At 42.4% G+C, this 16,899-nt stretch overlaps 1 protein-coding gene across 2 annotated transcripts; it reads left to right on the forward strand.

The window, feature by feature from the left end:
• The first annotated feature begins 204 nt into the window (after window positions 1–204).
• LOC119316913 (polyadenylate-binding protein RBP47-like) lies at window positions 205–7,466 on the forward strand. 2 transcript variants are annotated; one of them, XM_037591304.1, is made up of 7 exons: window positions 205–654; window positions 1,629–2,082; window positions 2,541–2,596; window positions 2,700–2,830; window positions 2,946–3,042; window positions 5,622–5,674; window positions 7,050–7,466. In XM_037591304.1, the coding sequence occupies exons 1-7, from the start codon at window positions 292–294 to the stop codon at window positions 7,195–7,197; spliced, it is 1,302 nt and encodes a 433-aa protein (XP_037447201.1). In that variant the 5' UTR covers window positions 205–291; the 3' UTR covers window positions 7,198–7,466. The 2 variants fall into 2 exon arrangements, with proteins under 2 accessions (XP_037447201.1, XP_037447203.1); XM_037591306.1 differs by lacking the exon at window positions 5,622–5,674 and having other exon boundaries at window positions 206–654.
• Window positions 7,467–16,899: the final 9,433 nt, after the last annotated feature.

Genomic DNA, 16,899 nt, shown 5'->3' on the forward strand with positions numbered 1-16,899 from the left:
GCAAAACTTGAGCCGCACATTCCCAACCATCGAATCCCACGGAAGTAGCAGTATTGCGCAACTCCCTTCCCTAAAACCGCAAACTCACACTGGTCCCACGCGTCAGTCACTCGCAACAGCACATCAGACGGCCACAGCCACCAGCGAAATCCCAGATCTGACGGCCCGGATCCGTTCCTAACGCCCTATATAGGTGTAGCCTCACCCTCAGCAACGAGGTCCCTCCCTTTCCGCCTCCACTTCCTCGCGAGCCTCTCTCTTCTCCTGCTCCTCACAGCGGTGGCGTCGGCGATGCAGATGGCGGCCGCGACAACCGATGCTCCGGTGGCAGCTGCGCCGCACCCACATCCCCATGCCCATGGCCCACAAGTACCGCACGGTCACGGGCACCCGCACCCTCACCACCACATGCCGCAGCCGCGGTGGGTGGTACTTCCTTACCCGCCGCCGCCGCCGCCTATGGTGGCCGCGCCGCCCCCTCCCACACCGCAGTATGTGAAGCATTTCGCGCCGCAGGCATCGGTGACGCCGCCTCCGCCATCGGCTGGATCCGGCGGGAACGGAGGTGACGAGAACCGGACGATCTGGGTCGGCGACCTCCAGTACTGGATGGACGAGAACTATCTCCACAGCTGCTTCGGCCACAGCGGCGAGGTTAGGTCTTCCCGAGCTCGCTTATCCGATCCAGCCTTATCCGTGCCGGATCTCTCAAATCCTGTTATGTTTGTCCTTTATCAATTCGCTGCTTTGTCAATATTGTGTTGCAATCGAGATAGCCAACTATTTTTGTGGTTAAAAATTGCATGGTAATTACAACGCTGTATTTTCTTTTCGTACTGTTGGTTCAATAGTTGCTAAAGGCGCAAACTTTGAGGCCATTCCATGCAGTAGTCGTGCAAGTGTGCAACAGACAATAAAATTAGTCATATTGGTGGCGAATTGTTGCATAATTCGAAGTCAAGTGCGAGTTTCTGTATAATTTTTGTTAGTAAGAGGGTAAAGGCGTCAAGTTTGGAGTTTACACTCGGGTAGTTTGGAGGAAAGATGGAACACATTACGATTTGTTAGGGATATGTGATTGAAGACTGGGAGGGCTATACCAGAAACAGTAACCAGCTTTCTCGTAGATGCTGATCTCACATTTTTTTATAACTCTCCTTTGCGCACACGTGTTTGCACTTGCCAGGACCATTAGCTCTCATTTATTGTAACTCTGAAACCTTTAAATTATTGGCCATGCTTTCTGTGGAACAGTTCATTGTCGGAAGAAATGGCAGTGGATGCGGTAATACTTACCCTTTTCTGAAACAAAAACAAGCGGGAAAGGCCCTACAGCTATATACTCCCTCTGTACCGAAATAGTTGTCGCTGGATTACTTTAGTACAACTTAAGCGTCAAAGCTACTCCAGCGACAACTATTTCGGTACAGAGGGAGTATTACTTTAGTACAACTTAAGCGTCAATTAATATGGATTGGAGGTAGTAATAGAAACTTAAAAACATAAGTGTTTTTTTCTTGAATTTCACAAGTGAAAAGAACATGTTATGAAGCATCGCTTCTCTGTTAAATTAGCATGTTTCACATGTGTTGCTAATTGTCATTCTCTGCAACCTATCTGTTCTGTAGGTGGTGACGATTAAAGTTATCCGCAATAGACATTCCGGAGTTTCTGAGGGTTATGGTTTTGTAGAGTTCTGTTCCCATGCATCAGCAGAGAAAGCACTTCAGAATTTTGCTGGTCATGTAATGCCTAATACTGACCGAGCTTTTAAGTTAAATTGGGCATCATATAGTGTTGGAGAAAAACGCTCTGAACTTGCTTCTGATCACTCAATTTTTGTTGGTGATCTAGCTATTGATGTTACTGATGACATGTTGATGGAACTTTTTGCTAACAAATATCGTTCTGTGAAAGGAGCTAAAGTTATTATTGATGCAAACACGGGCCGTTCTAGGGGCTATGGATTTGTTAGGTTTGGAGATGATATTGATAGAACTCATGCTATGACTGAAATGAATGGTGTGTATTGCTCCACTCGGCCAATTCGCATTGGACCTGCAACTCCTAGAAGAACTTCAGGTATTTCCATCACTTCACAGTTGTTTTGAATAACATGTTTGGTATCATGTGCCTGACCTATCCTTCTGTAATTTCTGAAATTTCCAAATAATCAGTAACGTTTTATGGCATGTTTAGTCTGGACTCATTTTCATCATGAGTGCTTATATTCGAACACCAACCTCAGATATATGGAGCTTTGTGGGTGGGTGGGACATTAGTATCACAGTATCATACTTATATAGTTCTCATATGCAAAAGTATTGTAGGTTTGATTTTTTACTTAGCCAACACTCTCCTGTCTCCCACCTAGACTATTATCCTGCCAAGGCAGTCACCTAGGCCCGTCTAAATAGCGGTAGGCGTTGGTCTGCCAGCTAAGCTGCTGGCTGACTAGTGCCTTTGCTGAACCTAAGTATCAGTTTATGACTTACTTGCCTTGACATATTTTTTATTTTCTATGATTATTGTATTTGCAGGTGATTCTGGCACCTCTCCACCAACACAATCAGATGGTGACTCGACTAACAGGACAGTATGTGCTTGTTTCCTAGTGGACAATCTCTTTCTCTAAAAATAAATCTTCCAAGATTCTTATGTGTAAAATGGGCGCAGTATCATATCAGTTATTGTTGTAGGTATATGTTGGCGGGCTTGACCCCAACGTTAGTGAAGATGAACTAAGGAAAGCATTTGCGAAATATGGTGATGTTGCTTCTGTCAAAATTCCTGTTGGGAAACAATGCGGTTTTGTTCAATTTGTCAACAGGTATTTTACCAAGATGTTCCTATAGATCCTTACGAGAAATTGTTGGATGCTTAAATATTTATTGGTTCTTGTTGGAATATTTGAAATTGTGAAAATGAATACTTCGTGTTGGTAGAGCTGATGCGGAAGAAGCATTACAAGGGTTGAGTGGATCAACAATCGGGAAGCAGGCAGTTCGTCTTTCTTGGGGCCGCAGTCCAGCAAGCAAACAGGTTTGAATTATTCTAGACTGTTATTATATATTTTAATTTATCTCGCTAGATTAACATATCGTCAACTTTCTGTGACCGTCTTCTTCAATGTTGGATTAATGCACAGTTGTAAATCTGCATGGACAACCGAAATTTGTGTTTAACGCACTGTAAATCTGCATGCACATTGGACAATGGATTTTTTTCAAGATAACTGCAAGGGGGACCCCTACAATATATATAGGAACCCACATTTGCGTCAATGAGAACTTGAATTGCAAGTTGTGGGGTTGTACATTAACTCCCGCAACCAAGGCTTATATGCTCGGAAGGAAATTTGCATTTATTACACCAGTGTAGGATACAATCTATAAGTCTAAATCATAAAATAGATATTTTCTACATGCTGTTTATGGTTGGCAAATTTTTTGTACTTGCATTTGTATCATTGCATGTGTTCTACACAACTCAATTGGAAAGTAGTTTCTTTTGGGTGTTATTTCTCACTTTTTTGCTCATTTTTAAAGGAAAGTAATAGTGTTTGACATTTGGCCATGGTAATTTTCTCTATGCATGCTATGCTGCTTGAGATAACAAGCTTTTGTGAACATATGATAAGCTGTAGTCTATGTCCTGTAACCTTGGGCTTGGGTGGTATCATGGCCTAGCTCTAGCCATGCCCATGTGGCTAGTGAGATTGTGGTTCGAGTAAATCTCCTTGTGTGTTTGTTCCTTGAGGATCTCAATGGGTGCTAAAGGATATCATTCAGTCTAAGTTATCTAATTATAATGCAATCCAGTTTTATCTTAATTATTTGGCTTTAGGCCAGGTCAAGCAACACGACCAAAAGTAACACTAAATAACCATACGTAGTAGTCACATTCATAAATAGATGTTGGGTTTGATGTGTCTCGGTCTCTAACATGCAACTTTGCTCATGAATTTCTTGTATGCATCTTAGTATAAAAATGTAATTACTATATTATGAAAAGAAGTCCATGAAAAATCTCATGATTTTGTTGAGAACAGCTAGTACAATATAGGTGCAACACGCACACCACCACCACACAACACACAGACACACTCACAAAGTCTACTGATGGATGGTTGGAGTTGTGGAGATTCAAGATTCGGTGGGAATGTTGCCTCCCATTGGGGGAATATTCCTCCTAAATGAGATATGAACCTAGGGTTTGATCCCTGTGGGTAAGGGGGTCCGACCACACCCTCCTAACAACCCAACCACAAGTGGGTTCTCATGAAGAAATATAAAAAAATTATATTCATGTGGCCAATATTAGTATATTATTATATGTAATGAATCAAACATAGGAAAGTTTGATTGCACACCTTCTAGGAATGCTATCTATTTACAAATAGAGGTAGCAATGCCTTCTTTCCTTGTGTCATATAAAATGGCCATGTGTGAAGGGTATGCATAGTCATTATTGGAGCAGAAGAAACACATCCGCCAACCACAAATATTAGGTTCTCTATCTCTATAGAAGTGGATACAATCCATTGTGGTCACTAGGTAGGAAGTATGGCTAACTATGAATAGTTAGTCCGCCCCTTCTCTTCATGCGGGTGTAGTCATGATGCTGTTACGCCACTTGGGTTGAAGGGCACTTCAAGCAGCCGGAGGGAGACTAACTATATCCTATATAACTTATAGGCGATCCCCACTAATTTATTTTTCTCAACATGCACGCATGCCACCTGAACTTGCAACCATGCATGAGAAAAAGCCCACCTCAACATCGACTGTGCATGCGGAAAAGGCTTTCCGTTCTATTATGCTATTTACATTCAGCGAATATTTTATAACTATACAATAAATCATTTCAGTATCAGCTCTCAAATTATTAATCCAAGTGCATGTTCCATGCAACCAAATCTCAATTGAAATATATTGCAGCCAATTCCTGCAACAACGCATGTGGTGTGATCTAGTTACCCCCCTTTGATGTAGCACAATACCTGCATGCATGACTAATGTTTTTTGGATATTGGTGAACTATCTACTTGCATTCTTGAAAGCATGTTGTTTGTACTATGCATTGTAGTGTCGTATTGTCCCTATCCACTAGTCCTCTAAGTGGTCTCACTTTATTTACTACATACCAGTAGCACTCCCTTACGTCATGTGAGGTGATGCAGAGAGGAACCGGGGAAACTTGGGGAGGAATATGAAGCAAGAGGTCTCAAGTTGGAAGATTCAATATAATTCATTGATACCCTACGCACACATGGCAGCAGCTATAGATGCTATAGGGCCTCGCACATGCTACAGTAATGGGCTGGAGGCAACTAGGCTGTAATACCACCCATGTAGATATAGCAGCCGTAGCAGTCCCCCTTCCTTAAAAGAGATCTTGACCTCAAGCTGAAGGTAACTCCGATAGCACGCTTGCCCACTCTGAGGTAGCCATGGATGTAGGAAGACCACTCCATGCAATCTTGTACTGCTTGCGGTTATGGCCTCCAACTTTGACAAGCCGAGTTTGGAGAACTTGGGCAGGTTTGGGTGAACTCACCAAAGATTGATCATACTGTAGAGATTTAGAAGCCGGTTCGATGTCTTCAGGTGGTTTTGCAGGTTTGGGGAAGGAGACATGGACAACAGGATGGTATTTGCTGGATTTTGAGCTGGTATGCCACTTCTCCCACCTTTTCCAACACTTTGGAAGCCCAAAATATTTGAATCAAAGTTTGTGACTACTGCAGCAAGAAACCGGCTCATGCATATATGACTGAAGTTCCAGAAACACCTTGGTTGCCCACTAGAAACACTTTTTTAGACTTGTGTTTATCTCCCTGAACTTCCATGCGTTGTTGGGTCCAAAGGAGACCTTTTGCTAGTAATTTAGGGGACAAATTGGAGAAATGAATCGGCCACCGTGGAGAGGAATTGGGGAAACTTGTGGAGGAAGATGAAGTAAGAGGTCCTGAGTTGGGAAGATTCAGTTTGATACAGTATTACACAGATGCCCCTACACACACACGGCAACGGCTGTATATGCCACATGCCCTCACACACGCTACAGTAATGGGTGGGAGGCACATGGGCCGACATTACCACCATGCATATCTGGCAACCATAGCATTGACCCGTGGTAATGGTTGGAGTCTGTTCTCTTGAGTGGTGAACCGAACGGTTCCATTATGCTCACCTATGTAGTTAGCTCTACGACTTTGGGTCCTATACTTCTCCAGACGCGATATTTCTATCAGTCCGTTCCTTGCATATTCTAGTGTCGAACTGTGTAATTCTGACTACATAAATTCATTGGACAACAACACAATTATCTGTACAGTCTTTATGTAGAGACATCATGACCTGTTTGGCTGCTCTTCAGCTCGAGCTTATGGGCTTCGGCTCCTCTACAATCCATAACTGTAGAAAATCGAGAAGGGCTCTAGCTTCAGTGAAAATATGTTTATTCTTCTTTGAAAAGCTCAAGAGGATGCCTGCCTAGACAGGTCTAGTAGTTAATACAAATTTAGAATTATAGCTTAAGCATTTAACTGTGTTACCCAAGTTACCCTTGGAAGTTGGAAATTGGACGAATCAATTGATGTAGGGTTTTGGGCATGCATTTTCTCATTTGGTTTCGTTGATTGTTGTGTTCTGCTAAACTCCGATCGCGAGTTTGTTCAGAAACAGTGAACACACATGCAAGATTGCCATTATTTCCACGAAACAAGATCAAAGAGGTTGTGATATCGTCTATTGATTCTTTGAACATGTTGATATGTGAGTCCTTTTTTCATGGTGTGCAATTGTCTGGCAACATGTATCCCCTCCATGTCGCGTAGCTAGCCTTCCTAAAACCTCTATGAGCTGTTTTGTATGGGTCCTCAGCCAGCTTTTAATTTACCATCAGTTTTATACTCTGACAGGCTTACCCATTATCAGTTGAATATTCTTAAGAGTGGATGATTATACCTACCAAGTGTTTTGGAAAAAGGATTTTATTTCTTGCAATTGTTACTTGGTCTCACAAAAATCTTAATGTTTTTGCAGTCTAGGGGTGATTCTGGGCATCGGCGGAATGGCATGTACTATGGCACGCCTTTCTACGGTGGATATGGCTACGCGTCGCCAGTTCCTCACGCAAACGTGTATGCTGCGGCTTATGGAGCCTACCCTTTCTACGGTAACCAGCAACTAGTGAGCTGATGCTAGAGGTAGTCTCTGTTTCCTCCCAACTCCAGTAGAAAACGAGGTTTTGGTCCAGTAAGCACAGTATCGTACGATGACATATTATAGATGGCCATAAAAGTGGGGGAGAGAGACAGGTATATGAATGTGATGTCTGCAGATTTGTGTTGCTAGTAGAACCTAAAGCAAGGCTTGTAGACAATGAAGAGTTTGAGTTATTCGTATTGTTGTAAGAAATTTTGACTTGCTAATAAAACTATTGGCTGGAAGTTCAGGTTATGATTGCTAGGTTAATCTTGCTTGGCCCACAATTAATTACTTGCTTACACCGAGATTTAGCCTACTTTCCTGTTCCTCGTGACCAGATAAGGGCAAGTACAGGAGATGTGTGACCTTTCGTACGGCCTCCATAGTTTCTTGGATATTGTCACAGGCTAGTTATGCTTAGCTACTATAGTAGCCAAGTATGGAAAGCGTCATGTTTAAATTTACGAGAAATGTAATTGGCAAACCAATTTTTTTTGGTAAAACTACCGAACGATTCCCAAGCCCTTTGATTGGCATACGACGCACGATCCTCTTTTTCTGTTATTTTTTTGATTTTGCATATGCCGGTGATGTTCCTTCCGTCTTCCTCCCCCACGTCTACCTGACGGTGCCTTGCTCCGCTTCCTCCTCCTGGCCTTTAAGCTTGAGCCCGCTGCTGCGTCTGGACCTAGTGCCTCGCCGTGACCCAGTTAGGCCCACTCCCTGCCTCCCGCGCTGACTAACGCCTCTTCATTGGGATCCGGCTTGCCTGCTTCCATTTGTGCTCTCACTTCATCTTACGGCTGTTTTTTTCTCTTTTTTCTTTCTAATCTAATCATCTCCTCCCTTGATTTTAAAGGGATGGGACCGGGCCTCATTTTGTTTCAATTAAACCATGCCACGTATGCGAGAGCACGGATGGGCGAGCAGGCAAGTCTCGTCCTCTTCATCGTGCCCCCCGCATGGCTTCTGCCACCACATCTTTTCTCAACCCCATCGGCTAGCGCCCAGCCATGGCGGCGCCCAACGCGGGTGACTTTGCCTCATGAGAGATTAATCGTAGTTCTTTTGATAAGTAAGAGTGTCGAACCCAACAAGGAGTAGAAGAAAATGATAAGCGATTTTTAACAAGGTATTCTTTGCAAGTGCTGTAAGTAATAGCGATAGACAATCCTTTTTATAGCAAATGATATGCTGAAACGTTCTCTTATAACAAGCAAAGCGTTCGTGAGGACACATAAGAATTACATCTAGTCACTTTCATCATGTTTATTTGACTCGTATTCATTACTTTGATATGTGGGTGGATCGGTGCTTGGGTGCTATTCTTACTTAAAAAAACAACCCAATTACCCCCTATCGCAAGTATCCGCAACTACGAAAAAAGAATTAACATAAATCTAACCATAGCATGAAACATATGAATCCAAATCAGTCCCTTACAAAGTTTATGTCACTCTGGCAACCCATCATCTACTTATTACTTCACAATGCCTTTTCTTAGGCCAAGTATAGTGAAGTGATTCACTTCAATGCCAAAAAATGTGAGGAGAATTAGAAATAAATAAAAAACCCTCTAATTCTTACTACCAACATCAATGCTTCTCCAAAATAACATTTAGTTCACAGCCAAAACACAAATTCCTTTTGAGAGCATTGATGAAAAAGGTGCATTTTCTACCAATGGCAGAGGAGGGACTCCCGTATAGTTTTGTGGAGTTCCACTAAAATTGAGGTATCTGCTTCTGTTTGCACAAACGTGCCAAAATTGAGGTATCTGCTTCTATTTGCACAAACATGCCTGATATGGATATTGACATTTGTGTTTGCAAAAAAATGTAAAAGGGATATCGATGGCATTGTGTCATTTTAAAACTACCATTGGATTTATTGATGGCACTAGATTGACAACAACATATTATTCCCTCTGTGACATCGCATCATTTTACATGTGGCAAGTGGCATTGGATTGACAGCAATAAAACAATGGGAATATAAGGGCATGGCGATATTAGGCACACCAACGCCATGTAGAGTACCTCCACAGAGGGCAAGGCAGAGCTAGTTGCCGAGAGCAAGAAATATATCAGTACTAGCATAACAAACTAGACCGTACGAAATTAATTACATTTCAGACATCTTTGAACTAAACGCGAATAGCCTTTGGAGGTAGGTATAATCTAATGTTGGCCGCGATGGGGTCCATGGTGTTTTGCTCTAAACCGGGCAACACATCGGGTGTCCATGCCAGCTACGCGGTGGCGGTGGCCTTCATGGGACCTTAGCGGCGACGGCTCCCATGGTCCACTTTTCCTAAGTGTCTGCTGCGGCCGCAGACGTGTTGTCCGCCTCCACCGGTAAGCTGAGGTTCTGCCAATGTTTTGACGTGGATGGTGCGGACAACCACGGTGCACTGGACGCCGTGCTCCCCTGTGTGCCGAGTGGAGCAACTGGCCACTCCTCTATGAGTAGGCTTGGAGCGTCAAGTTGCTGCACTAGGGGATAGCTTGGAGCGGCGGCTTGCCCGCCTGCAGCCTCGCCCATGGTACTGACGACCTTGGGTGGGGAGGGAGGTGGAGCAACGAGTTGCCTAGATCGTATCCGGCAGGCTCGTCGGGGCACCCGACCGGTTTTTATGCCGGAGAATTCGTCTTCCTGCTCGCCGGATACTATGGAGAGTGTGGAGAAAATGGTGCAAGGAGGATATGGGGAGTGGAGGTGTGGTGAGGTTCTTGCCAGGCGTCTGGCCTCATTTAAATTATGGACAGACACGAGGAGCCAACCAGCGTTGTGTTTAGAATGCTGGCCGGCTCGCAGAAGGACGTGTGGCCGGCACACGTGCGGGTTCAATGGAGCTAGGCGGGGCAGTCTGAAGCCGGTTGAATGCGGCGAGGAGGCGTGTTCAGCATGGCGTGCAGTGGGTGGCACTCTCTTGGCCAGAGCAAAGGTTCAATGCCTCAACCAGTGAGAGGCCGCGTCCGCTCTGGCACCGTGTGAGAGCAAGTACTCCCTCCGGTCTTTTTTGTTTCGTCATAAGAAAATCTCATTTTTCCTACAATGGTCTGTCCCTTTGTCCTGCTCTTTCCAAGGGTACTCCCTCCAAACCATTCCTCTTCTACCACACGTGCAGCCACAATAATTCCCATCTCTCTCTCCCATATTCCTCGTCCCTTCCCAAGGCATGCTTGCACAGAGAGAGAGAGAGGGTCCCATGCATGCAAAATTGGAGAGAGAGAGAGAGAGTTCCATGCAAAGAGATGAAGAGGGGAGAGAGAGCCTGCATGCAGAGAGATGTGAGAGAGGAGTAAAATGTGCGTGAGAGTTGAGGGCTGCAGGCTGAGCCAAAACTTTGCATGTGCGTAACTACCCAGTGTTTCCTCCATTGCAATCCATGGGCAACATATAACTTTTTGAGCGCTCATCTCCTTGGTATGCGGGCTGGATGTTAAACGCAAAGAAAAAATGACTAGAGAGACTACAATAGAGCGACGTAGGCGGACTATAGATGCCACATCAAAATTATGCCTAGTTGGAGGAGAAATGAGAGGAGAGAGATGAGAAGCAGGCTATTACAAGCTTACAGCCGGGTGTAGCACGAGCCCCAACAACCTTTGAGAGAGGAAAAGGTGGTGAAGGAAATATGCCCTAGAGGCAATAATAAAGTTGTTATTTATATTTCCTTATATCATGATAAATGTTTATTATTCATGCTAGAATTGTATTAACCGGAAACTTAGTACATGTGTGAATACATAGACAAAATAAGTGTCACTAGTATGCCTCTACTTTACTAGGTCGTTAATCAAAGATCATTTGATGAACGAGATTGCTACCTCTTGAGCACTGCGTTGGTTTTTCCCGAAGAGGAAGAGATGATGCAGCAAAGTAGCATAAGTATTTCCCTCAGTTTTGAGAACCAAGGTATCAATCCAGTAGGAGGCTACGTGTGAGTCCCTCGTACATGCACAAAACAAATAAATCCTCGCAACCAACGCGAATAGGGGTTGTCAATCCCTACACGGCCACTTACGAGAGTGAGATCTGATAGATATGATAAGATAATATTTTTGGTATTTTTGTGATAAAGATGCAAAGTAAAATAAAGGCAAAGTAAAGAGCAAAGGAAATAACTAAGTAGTAGGAGATTAATATGATAACGATAGACCTGGGGGCCATAGGTTTCACTAGTGGCTTCTCTCAAGAGCATAAGTATTCTACGGTGGGTGAACAAATTACTGTTGAGCAATTGACAGAACTGAGCATAATTATGAGAATATCTAGGCATGATCATGTATATAGGCATCACGTCCGAGACAAGTAGACCGACTCCTGCATGCATCTACTACTATTACTCCACTCATCGGCCGCTATCCAGCATGCATCTAGAGTATTAAGTTAAAAGCAGAGTAACACTTTAAGCAAGATGACATGATGTAGAGGGATAAACTCATGCAATATGATGAAAACCCCATCTTGTTATCCCCGATGGCAACAAAACTATACATGCCATGCTGCCCCTACTGTCACTGGGAAAGGACACCGCAAGATTGAACCCAAAGCTAAGCACTTCTCCCATTGCAAGAAAGATCAATCTAGTAGGCCAAACCAAACTAATATTTTGAAGAGACTTGCAAAGATAACCAATCATACATAAAATAATTCAGAGAAGATTCAAATATTGTTCATAGATAGACTTGATCATAAACCCACAATTCATCAGTCTCAACAAACACACCGCAAAAAGAAGATTACATCGAATAGTTGTCCACAAGAGAGGGGGAGAACATTGTACTGAGATCCAAAAAGAGAGAAGAAGCCATCTAGCTAATAACTATGGACCCGTAGGTCTGAGGTAAACTACTCACACTTCATCGGAGGGGCTATGATGTTGATGTAGAAGCCCTCCGTGATCGATGCCCCCTCCGGCGGAGCTCCGGAATAGGCCCCAAGATGGGATCTCATGGATACAGAAAGTTGCGGTGGTGGAATTAGGTTTTTGGCTCCGTATCTGATCGTTTGGGGGTACGTAGGTATATATAGGAGGAAGGAGTACGTCGATGGAGCAACAGGGGGCCCACGAGGGTGGAGGGCGCGCCTGGGGGGGGGGGGGTAGGCGCGCCCCCTACCTCGTGGCCTCCTCTTTTGTGTCTTGACATAGGGTCAAGTCTCCCGGGTCTCGTTTGTTGAGAAAATCACGTTCCCGAAGGTTTCATTCCGTTTGGACTCCGTTTGATATTCCTTTTCTTCGAAACACTAAAACAGGCAAAAAACAACAATTCTGGGCTGGGCCTCCGGTTAATAGGTTAGTCCCAAAAATAATATAAAAGTGGATAATAAAGCCCAGTAATGTCCAAAACAGTAGATAATATAGCATGGAGCAATAAAAAAATTATAGATACGTTGGAGACGTATCATGCATCCCCAAGCTTAATTCCTGCTCGTCCTCGAGTAGGTAAATGATAAAAACAGAATTTTTGATGCGGAGTGCTACTTGGCATAATTTTAATGTAATTCTTCTTAATTGTGGTATGAATATTCAGATCCGAAAGATTCAAAACAAAAGTTTAATATTGACATAAAAATAATAATACTTCAAGCATACTAACAAAGCAATTATGTCTTCTCAAAATAACATGGCCAAAGAAAGTTATCCCTAAAAAATCATATTGTCTGGCTATGCTCCATCTTCACCACACAAAATATTTAAATCATGCACAACCCCGATGACAAGCCAAGCAATTGTTTCATACTTTTGGCGTTCTCTAACTTTTTCAATCTTCACGCAATACATGAGCGTGAGCCATGGACATAGCACTTATAGGTGGAATAGAATGGTGGTTGTGGAGAAGACAAAAAGGGAGAAGATAGTCTCACATCAACTAGGTGTATCAACGGTCTATGGAGATGCCCATCAATAGATATCAATGTGAGTGAGTAGGGATTGCCATGCAACGGATGCACTAGAGCTATAAGTATATGAAATCTCAAAAAGAAACTAAGCGGGTGTGCATCCAACTTGCTTGCTCATGAAGACCTAGGGCATTTTGAGGAAGCCCATCATTGGAATATACAAGCCAAGTTCTATAATGAAAAATTCCCACTAGTATATGAAAGTGATAACACAGGAGACTCTCTATCATGAATATCATGGTGCTGCTTTGAAGCACAAGTGTGGTAAAAGGATAGTAGCATCGTCCCTTCTCTCTTTTTCTCTCATTTTTTTATTTGGGCCTTTTCTCTTTTTTATAGCCTCTTTTTTATGTATTTTTCACCCGGAGTCTCATCCCGACTTGTGGGGGAATCATAGTCTCCATCATCCTTTCCTCACCGGGACAATGCTCTAATAATGATGATCATCACACTTTTATTTTTCTTACAACTCAACAATTACAACTCGATACTTAGAACAAAATATGACTCTATATGAATGCCTCCGGCGGTGTACCGGGATATGCAATGACTCATGAGTGATATGTATGAAAGAATTATGAACGGTGGCTTTGCCACAAATACGATGTCGACTACATGATCATGCTAAGAAATATGATAATGATGGAGTGTGTCATAATAAACGGAACGGTGGAAAGTTGCATGGCAATATCTCTCGGAATGGCTATGGAAATGCCATAATAGGTAGGTATGGTGGCTGTTTTGAGGAAGGTATATTGTGGGTGTATGGTACCAGCGAAAGGTGCGCGGTATTAGAGAGGCTAGCAAAGGTGGAAGGGTGAGAGTGCGTATAATCCATGGACTCAACATTAGTCATAAAGAACTCATATACTTATTACAAAAATCTACAAGTTATCAAAGCAAAGTATTACGCGCATGCTCCTAGGGGGATAGATTGGTAGGAAAATACCATCACTCGTCCCCGACCGCCACTCATAAGGAAGATAATCAAAAATAAATCATGCTCCGACTTCATCACATAACGGTTCACCATACGTGCATGCTACAGGAATCACAAACTTTAACACAAGTATTCTTCAAATTCACAACTACTCAACTAGCACAACTTTAATATCACCATCTTCATATCTCAAAACAATTATCAAGCATCAAACTTCTCATAGTATTCAACAGACTCATAAGAAAGTTTTATTACTAATCTTGTATACCAAGCATATTAGGATTTTAATAAAGTTACCATGCTATTTAAGACTCTCAAAATAATCTAAGTGAAGCATGAGATATCAATAGTTTCTATAAAACAAATCCACCAGCGAGCTCTAAAAGATATAAGTGAAGTACTAGAGCATAACTACATAACTCAAAAGATATAAGCGAAGCACATAGAGTATTCTAACAAATTCAAAATCATGTATGGCTCTCTCAAAAGGTGTGCACAGTAAGGATGATTGTGGTAAACTAAAAAGTAAAGACTCAAATCATACAAGACGCTCCAAGCAAAACACATATCATGTGGCGAATAAAAATATAGCTCTAAGTAAAGTTACCGATAGAAGTAGACGAAAGAGGGGATGCCTTCCGGGGCATCCTCAAGCTTTGGCTTTTAGGTGTCCTTAGATTATCTTGGGGGTGCCATGGGAATCCCCAAGCTTAGGCTCTTGCCACTCCTTGTTCCATAATCTATCAAATCTTTACCCAAAACTTGAAAACTTCACAACACAAAACTTAAAGTAGAAAATCTCGTGAGCTCCGTTAGCGAAAGAAAACAAAAGACCACTTCAAGGTACTGTAATGAACTCATTCTTTATTTATATTGGTGTTATACCTAATGTATTCCAACTTCTATATGGTTTATAAACTATTTTACTAGCCATAGATTCATCAAAATAAGCAAACAACACATGAAAAACAGAATCTGTCAAAAACAGAACAGTCTGTAGTAATCTGTAGCTAGCTCAAGATCTGGAACCCCAAAAATTCTAAAATAAATTGCTGGACGTGAGGAATTTATCTATTAATCATCTGAAAAAATAATTAACTAAATAGCATTTTCCAAATAAAAATGGCAGTAGTTCTCGTGAGAGATAACGTTTCTGTTTTTTACAGCAAGTGTAACAAGACTTTCCCCAAGTCTTCCCAACGGTTCTACTTGGCACAAACACTAATTAAACACAAAAAACACAACCTAAACAGAGGCTAGATAAATTATTTATTACTAAATAGGAGCAAAAAGCAAGGAATAAAAATAAAACCGGGTTGCCTCCCAACAAGCACTATCTTTTAACGCCCCTAGCTAGGCATAACAAGCAATGATAGATCTAGGTATTGCCATCTTTGGTAGGCAATCCATAAGTGGCTCTCATAATAGATTCATAAGGTAATTTAATTTTCTTTCTAGGAAAGTGTTCCATGCCTTTCCTTAATGGAAATTGGAATCTAATATTTCCTTCCTTCATATCAATAATTGCACCAATCGTTCTAAGGAAAGGTCTACCAAGAATAATAGGACATGAAGGATTGCAATCTATGTCAAGAACAATAAAATCTACGGGCACATAATTCCTATTTGCAACAATAAAAACATCATTAATTCTTCCCATAGGTTTCTTAATAGTGGAATCCGCAAGGTGCAAGTTTAAAGAGTAATCATCAAAATCCTCGCAACCAACGCGAATAGGGGTTGTCAATCCCTACACGGCCACTTACGAGAGTGAGATCTGATAGATATGATAAGATAATATTTTGGTATTTTTGTGATAAAGATGCAAAGTAAAATAAAGGCAAAGTAAAGAGCAAAGGAAATAACTAAGTAGTAGGAGATTAATATGATAAAGATAGACCCGGGGGCCATAGGTTTCACTAGTGGCTTCTCTCGAGAGCATAAGTATTCTACGGTGGGTGAACAAATTACTGTTGAGCAATTGACAGAATCGAGCATAATTATGAGAATATCTAGGCATGATCATGTATATAGGCATCACGTCTGAGACAAGTAGACCGACTCCTGCCTGCATCTACTACTATTACTCCACTAATCGACCGCTATCCAGCATGCATCTAGAGTGTTAAGTTAAAAACAGAGTAACTCCTTAAGCAAGATGACATGATGTAGAGGGATAAACTCATGCAATATGATGAAAACCCCATCTTGTTATCCTCGATGGCAACAATACAATACGTGCCTTGCTGCCCCTACTGTCACTGGGAAAGGACACCGCAAGATTGAACCCAAAGCTAAGCACTTCTCCCATTGCAAGAAAGATCAATCTAGTAGGCCAAACCAAACTGATATTTCGAAGAGACTTGCAAAGATAACCAATCATACATAAAAGAATTCAGAGAAGATTCAAATATTGTTCATAGATAGACTTGATCATAAACCCACAATTCATCGGTCTCAACAAACACACCGGAAAAAGAAGATTACATCGAATAGTTCTCCACAAGAGAGGGGGAGAACATTGTATTGAGATCATAAAAGAAAGAAGAAGCCATCTAGCTAATAACTATGATCCCGTAGGTCTGAGGTAAACTACTCACACTTCATCGGAGGGGCTATGGTGTTGATGTAGAAGCCCTCCGTGATCGATGCCCCCTCCGGCGGAGCTCCGGAACAGGCCCCAAGATGGGATCTCGTGGATACAGAAAGTTGCGACGGTGGAATTAGGTTTTTGGCTCCGTATCTGATCGTTTGGGGGTACGTAGGTATATATAGGAGGAAGGAGTACATCGGTGGAGCAACAGGGGGCCCACGAGGGTGGAGGGCGTGCCTGGG

The sequence above is a fragment of the Triticum dicoccoides genome, chromosome 6A (genome assembly GCF_002162155.2).
Source record: "Triticum dicoccoides isolate Atlit2015 ecotype Zavitan chromosome 6A, WEW_v2.0, whole genome shotgun sequence".
Classification (NCBI taxonomy): Eukaryota; Viridiplantae; Streptophyta; class Magnoliopsida; order Poales; family Poaceae; genus Triticum; species Triticum dicoccoides.